The 10,238-nt window shown below is 60.3% G+C and overlaps 1 protein-coding gene across 1 annotated transcript; it reads right to left on the bottom strand.

The window, feature by feature from the left end:
- Positions 1–2,631: 2,631 nt before the first annotated feature.
- MPZ (myelin protein zero) lies at positions 2,632–7,692 on the bottom strand. The gene is given in 6 exon segments (XM_008153079.3): positions 2,632–3,786; positions 3,860–3,920; positions 4,059–4,194; positions 4,331–4,544; positions 5,266–5,432; positions 7,526–7,692. Coding segments are annotated over 6 exon segments (939 nt in total). The 5' UTR covers positions 7,593–7,692; the 3' UTR covers positions 2,632–3,492.
- Positions 7,693–10,238: the final 2,546 nt, after the last annotated feature.

Raw genomic sequence — 10,238 nt, 5'->3', positions numbered from 1 at the left:
CGGTTTTGTGTGGCCCGTGGTGATGCTATAAATACCCACATGGCCCTCGGCAGAGAGAGCGTCCCCACCCTGCTAGCCCCTCATTAGGGCAAGTCTGACCCTTATCTGCTATTTTCTGTGGCCCCTCAAGTCATCACAGCAGCAGAGCAGGAGGCAGGTGGGAAAGGGGAAGGATTCGGCTGGCAGCCACTTGCCTGAGGGTGGGCCAGCTTCTGCTTGGAATAAGCCTCCTTGACCGGTACCTCTCTCCCATGAAGTGGAAGTGGAAGAGGCTTTGAGGCTGAGCCCCCCCCCCCCCCCCCCCCCCCCCCGCTGCCCCAACAATGTGGAAGGGAGGGGAAGTCTTCAGAGTAGGGTGCTTGGGGGGGGATACACACTGTCTGCCTGTCCTTACAGCAGCCGCACTTCAGGTAACATTCCCCTCACACCCTCTGCACTGCCACCTCCACTTGCTGCTGTGTGCCAAGCCACGGTGGGGACGGGGCCCCCTGCCCCTGGGAGACCCAGGACAGCAGCTTTCACATCAGTGCCTGCTGAGTAGATGAGTCCCAAGGAACGCAGGGGCCTGGGCAAAGCCAAGGGCGTGGCCCTCACCATTGAGGCTGGGGCAGGGCAGAGGCAGGGGAGTGGGGTGGGGGTAGATGTGGGAGGAAAGACTGAGAGGGATCTCTGAGGACACAGGCTGCTGCCGGGGAGGGCGAGTGCTCAGGGAAGGACTCCTGGGCAGTGCTAGCCTGCCTGCCCCTAACCCCACATCTCGCCTCCCCAGAGGCCACGCCGACCAGGTGACCCCGGAGCGCTACCTGCCCCACTGTGGCATCGGGACAGAAGTGGAAAGCCACTCTGAGATGTTAGCATGTTTCATAATTACAGAAAATAACAAAGCCCCTGAAGTGGAGTCATTTAACCTCGACTTGTGATTTTTCTTGGGAGGAGTGTGAATGTTGGCTGGAGCTGGCCCCTGGAACGGCAGGCGGTGCTGGGTGACACGGGCAGGTGCCTGAGCACTTTCTCACTGAAGGCCACCTCCCTGTCTCCCGACCTGCCCACACCTCGCTTCACGCCCACACTGCTGCCTCCCCACCCCGCACCTGCTGGTGCCCCCCCCCCCTCCAGCCGAGGGCACACCCAGCCATCTTGCTCTCTGTCCCCACGTGGCCTGTCCTAGCTGCCCCTGCTGCTTTGCCCCCTCCCCCGACACACACAGCTGTTCAGCAAAAGCAGTGGAGGAAGAAGACTGGGTCACACTGAAGACTGTAAACCATGAATTAAATAAAATGATGGCTTTCAAGTGAGTTTGCATTGTGACCTTCGTACATGTAACCAGAGCCAAACACGAAGTGAAACCACGTAACAGCTGTGAGCGGGGAGCCAGGCGCCTGTGCCTCCAAGCCCAGGGCATGGGAGGGTGGAGCTCATTCACCGGGAGGCCGTGTGACTGCCTCCTCCTGTCCCCTCCGTCCCTGGAGGGGCGGGAGAGCAGGACTCCCGTGGGGACGGCTGGGGGGTTGGGGTTAGGCTCGGGCCTGGCTGGCGGAAGGCGGTGGGTCAGTCACCAGCCCGCCTGCAGGCTCCACTGCTCAGAGGGCCGTCTGGTGCTGAAATGAGTTTCCCATTTCTTGCTCCGAAAGGGTTGCACTTGCCTCATACACGATGGGGGGGGGGGGGGGGGGGGGGGTGGGGGTGGCAGCAAACAGGCTGCAGTTGGGGAGAGTTCTGACCTGAGGGCCAGGCCCCCTTTGCAGAGCCAGTGTCACTCCCAGCGCAGGCTGAAACCCGTCTCTGCGCCCCAACTCCTCCTGGGCCCTGGAACCCCTTTTCTCTCCTATCCCCCCAGATCCTACCACTGGAGACACAACCCTGAACACCAGTCGCCAAGGACTTGCTCGAGTGCCCATTTTGTGAGCGACACCGGCTCCCACGGGCCAGCAGGAGAGCCGGAGCTGGACAGTCCGGGGAAGCACTGCGGCCCGCCTCTCCCCGGCTCCTGTGGCCGCCGGCTGAGCTGGGTGTGCAGCCCCGAGGTGGAGTCTGCGGGCCGGAGCAGGGTGCTCGGGGTACGTTCTCACACCCCAGACTGGGAGATGATCTTGGCAGAAAGTCAGGCCCCCTGAAGGGACAGGATCCTGCTTTCCTGAAAACCTACAGCCAGGGACTCGGCCATTGCCCTCTCCTCCATCCTGCCCCAACACCTCAGCGTCCCGCGTGGGTCTCTTCCATCTCATTCCTGCCCAACTCCCTCTCAGGGAGCTCCTTCCAGCCCGCCTTTGCCGCTCTGGCCCGCTCCCCTTGCTGGGTTTCCATCATTTCTGGAGCTGTTTGCAGAGCACGTGGCCTCCGCAGCTTCCCAGTCTTCCCTGCGGTCACTCCAGTGAGCTGCTGCCTCGCCTCACCATCTGCTCTCCGAGGGAAAGGGCAGAGCCTGCCACGCGGGCCGCACGCAGCAGGAGCCTCCTGGGTGCTGTGGATGTTGGGTGTGTCTGTGAGCCTATTTCAGAGTCCCCTCCCCTCGCTGTGAGCCCACACCAGACCACCAAGCTCTTAGTGGGAACCAGTTGTGCGCGCGGGGAGGGATGGAGAGGGCAGGGGTTATTCCCAGAAGAACGAGGCAACAGCGATGGAGGCAGCAGCTTCTGGAAATGTCAGTGTTTATTAAACATAGAAGGCATTCGGGGTTGAGAAGAAATATACAGACGGTAGGAAAGTTCTAAGAATCCCCTGTGGCTGGGAGGGTAGCCTCTTCCCTTTCACCCTGTTCCCATTGTGTTCCTGCTTTCTGTTTAGCTGTTTAAAAGCCGTGTCTTAAGGCTCGTTTGCCCCTTTCCTCACCTCCTGCCCTGAGGGCCGTGGTCTCTCCTCCCCCAGGACCTCGAGTTCCAGGACCGTGCTCAGGAGCAGCCTGCGCTGGGCTGACTCCCTGAAGGATGTACTGGGGGCGGGAACCCAAACATCCACATGACGTCATTGGTACTCAGTCATGGGGGTCAGAGCAAGGGCACCGGCAAACAAACAAACAAGCATGGATTAAAAAAATAAAAATAACCCAAATAAACCCTGCAGGAGAGGCTGATCTGGATGGTCCTGGTGTTAGCGGAGAGCACACAGTATGGGCAGGACCCCTGGGAGGGTGGGGGGGTCAGAGCGGGAAGAGGCAGCGGAACAGGTTGGGTGCAGGGCAGGGGTGCAGGTGGCCTGGAGTCGAGGCGCGGGGTAGCAAGGTCCCTTTCTTCTCGGTGCCGGAGGGACAGGCACCAAACACACAGTCCTTGGGGGCGGTGCAGGGTAGGATCAGGCCCTGGACTCCCAGAAAGCCAGGGGGTGGAGGTGGGGGAGAATGTGACGTGCCTGGGGAATGAATTTTGGAATGAAACTTACATCTCAGAGGGAAGTGAGGGCAGGGCAGGGCAGGGCAGGGCAGCCTGGGTGCTAAGGCGGAAAGCACCTAGAGGGGCGTCAGGAGCCCGGGCCCAGCTCTGGCAGGGCCTGGGCTGGTCACGGGTCCGAGTCCAGGCCCATCATGTTCTTGAGGGCGTTCTTGAGGCTGGTTCTGCTGGGGGACTTGACCGCGGGCCTGAGCTCCGAGCTCTGCTCGTCCTTGCGAAGCTCCATCTCGATGACCACCACCTGCGCGCCCTGGGGGGCCTCCGCCCCTGCGCCCCGAGCCCCCGCCCGGCCCGCTAACCGCTATTTCTTATCCTTGCGAGACTCCCCCAGCCCCTTGGACTTCTTCTCACTGGCCGCCTTGGTGCTCCTGCTGTGGTCCAGCATGGCATACAGCACGGGCGTCTGGGGAGGGGCGCAGTCAGTCACCGGCCCGCCCCGCGCCCTCCCCGCGGTCCCGGCCCCGGGCCCCGCTAACCTGCCGGCCGCGCTTGGACGAGTCCTTCCCGGACTTGTGCAGCTTCCCCTTCTCCATGGCGCTGCGGGGAGACCCGGTGTGGGCGGGGCCTGCCGGAGCCCCCTGCCCCGAGGCCCTCCCCCTCCTCCCCTTCCCCCTCCCCTTCCCTCCCCCTTCTCTTCCCCCTCCCTCCACCTCCCCCTCCCCGGGGCGCCACTACCTGAGCCGCCGCCTCAGGGCCGCCTGCCGGCGCCGCCAGCAGAACCGCACCAGGTAGAAGAGCAGCAGCAGCAGCAGCACGGCGCCCAGCACGCCCCCGACGACGGCGCCCAGCACCACCCCGTAGCGCGTGGGCACTGGGGGGGGGGGAGCCAGTGAGAGACCAGCCGGGCCTGCCCCCCTCCCCGCGCCCGTCGGCGTCAGCCGGGGCCCTGGACCGCCTCCCGCCTCCCGCCTCCCAGCGCCCCCACCCGCCCTCGCCCCCTCCCGCACCTTTTTCGAAGACGTAGAGGGTGACCTGCGAGGTCTTGCCCACGATGTCCGGGGGGTTCTTGACGTCACAGGTGAAGGTGCCGTTGTCGCTGTAGTCCAGGTTGTGGATGACGATGGAGCCGTCCTTCCAGCGCGGGTCCCCCACCCACTGGATGCGCTCCTTGAAGGTCCCCACCTCGTCGATGTAGGGCTGCCCCTTGGCGAAGTGGAAGATCTGCGGGAGCGGGCGGGGCAGTTCCAGCTGCAGGGCCGGCGGGGGCAGTGGGGGGGGACCGTGCGGACGGCGGGGGGCAGTGGGGGGGACCGTGCGGACGGCCCGGCGGGGGCAGTGGGGGGGGACCGTGCGGACGGCCCGGCGGGGGCAGTGGGGGGGGACCGTGCGGACGGCGGGGGCAGTGGGGGGGGGACCGTGCGGACGGCCCGGCGGGGGCAGTGGGGGGGGACCGTGCGGACGGCCCGGCGGGGGCAGTGGGGGGGGACCGTGCGGACGGCCCGGCGGGGGCAGTGGGGGGGACCGTGCGGACGGCCCGGCGGGGGCAGTGGGGGGGGACCGTGCGGACGGCCCGGCGGGGGCAGTGGGGGGGGACCGTGCGGACGGCGGGGGCAGTGGGGGGGGACCGTGCGGACGGCGGGGGGCAGTGGGGGGGACCGTGCGGACGGCGGGGGCAGTGGGGGGGGACCGTGCGGACGGCGGGGGGCAGGGGGGGGGGGACCGTGCGGACGGCGGGGGGCAGGGGGGGGGGGACCGTGCGGACGGCGGGGGCAGTGGGGGGGGACCGTGCGGACGGCCCGGCGGGGGCAGTGCTGGGGGACCGTGCGGACGGCGGGGGGCAGTGCGGGGGGGGGGACCGTGCGGACGGCCCTCCCCTGCCCGGCTGGGCTGGGCTCACACAGGGCCCCCACCCGAGCTCCCCGCCCTGTGGCCCCGCACTCACGGAGATGGCGTCGCGGCCCCCCGCGGGCTGGTAGCGCCAGGTGAAGGAGATGTCGTCCGACACCCACTCGCTGGACCAGAAGGAGCAGTGCAGGGTCACTCGGGAGCCCACGGCGCCATGGACCTCCCTGTCCGTGTACACGACGATGGCCTGGGCCGGGGGCAGCACTGCGGGCAGAGGGAGGGCAGCTGCTCAGGCGCGGCGGCGGGAGCCCCGTCCGGCTCACTGAAGAGCGGCCTGGAACGCCGTGGTCCAAGCTGGCCGCGGCGGAGGGAGGGGGCAGTGATGCTCCCTGGGGGCTACCGCAGCTTGCATTCGCCGGCGAGTCTCCCTTTCCCATGGGCTCAGTACCCCATAAGCCGTCCCTATGACGCAGGCTTCACAATTTTTAATTTTTAAAATAAATTATACAGGTAACACATATTACATTCTTCTTATAAACTACTCAAGCAATAGAGATAAGGCTAAAGTCTCTCTTGAGGCCCCCTCAACCAATTCCTTTCCTGTCTGTTATCATTTTTAAAAAATATATATTTTTATTGATTTCAGAGAGGAAGGGAGAGGGAGAGAGAGAACCGTCAATGATGAGAGAGAATCACTGATTGGCTGCCTCCTGCACACCTCTCCTGGGCTGTGCCCTGCTGGGAACTGAACCAGGGACGTCTTGGTTCCTGACTGACACTCACCCACTGAGCCCCAGCAGCCAGGCTGTTATCAGTTTAATGTGTAGCCTTTTTCTGTGAATCAAATTCAATATAAACTTAATAAACTCAAGATATGCAGGTACTTATGCTTAAGAATATATGTATATAAAAGAATATATGTAGGGATTTCCATGTTGATTCAGAGAGATAATCTTCTTTTTAAAAGCTGCACAGTATTTCTTAGTAGAGCAAAATCAAAACGTTCTACAGGAAAAAAAAAGAAGGTAACTAGAAAATGTTAAGTCTTCTTCCCTGGCCCAATGGGCCTCATTGCTGAATCTCTGGTTGCTATCTTGCTTCCTCGTGACTGGGAGATCAGGAAGGAAATACCCAGGGGGAGCTGGGCACCAGGCAAAACCCCAAGCGCAGAGCTCAGAGACTGCACGTGAGCGCTCTGTGGTTCCACCCTGCTCCCCCTCCTCTCGGCCATTCTGGGTCAGCGCCACGCCCAAGACTCACCCCCACAAGAAAGGCCATTCCAGGAAGATTATGTGCGTGGGCTGGCCGAGTGGGGGCAATTGTAGACTCTTTTGTTCTACAAGATGGGGAGCAAGCAGCCAAACAGAGAGATCCACTGTCTGAGCAATGTTGGGGGCTCATGCCACCCCCACATAGTCCTGAATCTCCCACCTCAGCATGTAACATCATTGACTCGCCACCTAGGACCTCCGCCTTAAAGCCTTCTTGGGATTCCCAAAAGCAACAAGGAAAGTTATTCACTGGGTCTACCTCCGAGTCTTCCTGTTCTAATGTCCCCCACTGCCCTTCAGCTCTGCTCAGTGAGTGGGGCAGGTGCTGGGACAGAATTCTCCCCCTTATACTTCAAGATCCCCTGTCCCCACCCCTCTCCCCGCCCTTCGCCAGCCTTTCCTTGGGGCCCTGAATAGTCCAGTACAGCCCAGAAGAGTCTGTTTGGGCTGAGGACAAGAAGTTGACAGCAGAGAACGTGGGACATCCTGAGCAGCCCCCACTCGTTTGCCGGCCACTCCAGGGCATTTCAGAGAAGGAGCCGTTCACTCACCCTGCTCACCCAGCATCTACCCTGGGGCAAGGAAGGGGTCGATCAACTTATGAAGGGAGACAGCTTTCGATGAACAAAATCCTAGAAGCTCATAAACCCTTCCTCCCACATAATAGAAAACTGGTCCACAGAGAGAAACTGAGGCACCGAGAGGCAAAGGGCCCGAGGAGCTGGGACCACAAACCTGGAACTTTCCTTGGATCACAATCCCTGGACCTTTCCTTCATGGAAACCAAGGGTCCGTACTAGACCATGAGTCTGGTGTCTGGCCCTGGCCCTTGTCTTGCTCTAGCATTGCTGCCCCCAGCCTGGGTCTAGTGTGGTCCGCCTCAGGGAAGCTCTCCGCATTCTCTTACCTCCTCCCTTCACGGAATACCTTATGCCTCCCTCCAAACGATTGCTTTTCTGGATAGAGTGTCCCCTTCCTGGTCCTTCCCGCTCTCTTTAACTGCAGTGAGCAGTCCAGGGGAGGCGGCGGGAAGGCTGCGGAGAGAACCTGCGTCCCAGGGCCCCCGGCTGGGGCGGCTCCACTTACCCAACGAGGAGAAGAGCAGTGCGGCCAGGACAGAACTGGGGCTGGACGAGGGAGCCCCAGGAGCCATAGCTGGGCAGGGTCTGCAGGGTCAGGAGAGTGGGGGACCAGGAACTGAGCAGGGGGTTCCTGGAACCCGCTTAAAACCCCCCAGGGCCCCAGTATGAGGGGGCTGTCCTGAGCCAGTAACCAATTGCAGCCTGGCATGTGCAGTTGAGAGGTGGTGGTAGGGGGCCGACTGCAGGGAGCAGAAGGAGCATTGTGTCCTCTGGGTGGAGGGTGGGGTACACATACCACCCCATACACAGAGGGCTTTGTGTCTGCTGGCCTCCCCCTGCCCCAGGCTGGAATGTCGAGGGTGGTGGTGAGGGAGAGGGACAGAAAAAGGGACACAAACACACTTCTCTAAGGGACAGATGGGCAGGGGAACCTGAGTCCTAAGGCCACGAGAAGGGGATTCCTCCCCAGATGCCTTGCCTGAGGTGACTCCCCTAGGACCCTGGGAGCTACAGGCAGGTTTCCCAAGAGAACCTGGGAAGCGGGCGTCCACTGTCCTGATGACCTAGGGCTGCAGGACCGGCTTCCTGAGAGGACCGGGCCCTTGGAGCCTTCGGGTTGGGCCCGCCTCCCTGCGTGCTGGGCGATTCTTCCCAGATGGAAGCCTTTCTCCCTGGAAAATGTCCAGGGAAGAATCTCCTATCTTCTCCCTCTTTGTCAGGAAGTCCTTCAGTGCCGTATGCTGCAGTCTTAACCTACTTCAATTTAGAACAAGTCACCAAAACCATACCGTGCTACCTAGTGTAAAATGCGGGTGTGCAGGCAACAGAGAGAAGAATAAAACTTAGGTCCCCCCTTCAAGGAGTTCGGAATCTAGTTTGGGAAGGCAGAGAGGGGAGGGTCAGAGGACAAGCCCATAGTAGATTGTGACACCCGCCATCGGAGTGAGGAACAATGTGCTGGGACCGGAGGAACATTCAGCTGCACAGCAGGAGACTGTTATGTAACGGAGATGTAAAAGAAGGTTTACTTAATAAATGAAGTTCAGAGGAAGGGGGAGTCATATCTGGGAGCCAATATTAGCTGTGGACCAACCATGAAGGATTTGTGCCATTTTGAAAAAGAGAAATGAACCCGGGGAGGGGAGTGTCTAGGCAGGTAAACAGCGAAAGCAGAGACACAGAGGTAAGAACGTGTGCATTGTGTGTGGTGGTAGTGGTGTATGTTGTGTGTGGTGGTGGTGGTGGTGATGTGTGTGTGTGTGTGTGTGTGTGTGTGTGTGTGTGTTGAGAAGGTCTGTGAAGTATTGGGCATATTCCAGGCAGATCTGGGGCCATCCACTGTGACTTGGGAGAACCTGAAGAGGCATCGTAGGAAGCGAATCTGTACAGGAAAGTTGAAGGTGGTTTTGATGGGCCTTAGCATTCAGACTAACAAGGGTGGATTTAATTTACATTCTAAGAACTTCCTGGAGTTTGGGAATAGTGTTTAAAGTTAATAATGGGAGTGTCTATATGCTCAGAGCTGACTTTTACGACAAACCTGGCCAGGAAATCATTCAGATCAGAGCTCTCCTGACTGTCGCCTCCTTCCTTCCCTCCTTGGAATCATCTGAAATGATTTTGCTTTCCATGGAACCTCTCAGACTCCCATCTGGAATGTCTTCCCTTCTCTCTTCCCTGCCTTCTTCTCATCCCCAGCCCTGGGTAGATTCTGCTTCTTCTCCTGCTTATTTCTAAGATGAGTCCTGGTGTTAAGAGGATTGACTTAATGTTTGGTTTGCGTTTCAATATGAATCATTTCCACCAATTCTGGGCTCTGGAAGTTATTTGAGGGGAGAGATCACTGCTGTTCCTGCTCTAGGACAATGCAGCTTCGCCTGGAAAGCCACAGCTCCTGCACCTCCTCTGGGCACCCCTGGTGGGCCCATGATTAGTATTAACTTTGCATTATGGAAATGCAAAATAGCGTTTTCATTTGATACAGAAATAAGTGCATTTATGCTATTTACTAGTAAATCCTGAAAGGAAAGGTGCAGCAGTGTTAAATATAAGTAAGGTCTGAATATTAATGTAATAATGTGTTTTATTGTGGAACAGGAGTTGTCTAGGCCCTTCCCTTCACCCCCTTCTCCCCTCTGCCCCCCAAAAGACTCAAGAAACGTTCCCCTCCCCATTCCTTTCTCACTTGCTCACTTTCTCCCCGAAGTTCTGTCTCTGGAGTGACTGCTGTGCTTGGTTCCTCAAAACTGTTCCTATACATCAAATCCAAGCGACTTCTCCCCAGCTCACCCTGGGTCTTCGGGCTGAGGGTGTCACCCCCAAACCTGAACCAAGGGACAAGGGAGCGCTGTCCTTGGTTAGTGGGCGTCCAGCTCAGGCGGATTGCGGGGCGTTAGAGCCCGGGTCCTGGGGACGGGGGTTTGCGAGTTCTCCCCCAGACCCACTTCACTCCCAACTGGGTCTCCACTTGTGCCTTTCTGTGCGCGGGGCCGCGCGTTAGACCCGGAGGGAACATCACAGTGGCTACCGGGCGTTTCTGACCCACGGGGACGGGGTGGACCCACAGGTCCTGGGGGGCGTCTGGGCCCGGCCTCTGCAGCGGTTCCCACTCGCACCTCAGCCCCGTGCGGTCACGTGCCGCAGGCCCCGCCCCGCCCCGGAGGCCCCGCCCCGCCCCGGAGGCCCCGCCCCGGAGGCCCGCCCCGCGCCGAGGGCCG

This window comes from Eptesicus fuscus, chromosome 22 (assembly GCF_027574615.1).
Source record: "Eptesicus fuscus isolate TK198812 chromosome 22, DD_ASM_mEF_20220401, whole genome shotgun sequence".
NCBI lineage: Eukaryota > Metazoa > Chordata > Mammalia > Chiroptera > Vespertilionidae > Eptesicus > Eptesicus fuscus.
Note: the sequence above shows the minus strand (reverse complement) of the source record. Positions and strands in the feature narration are given on the sequence as shown.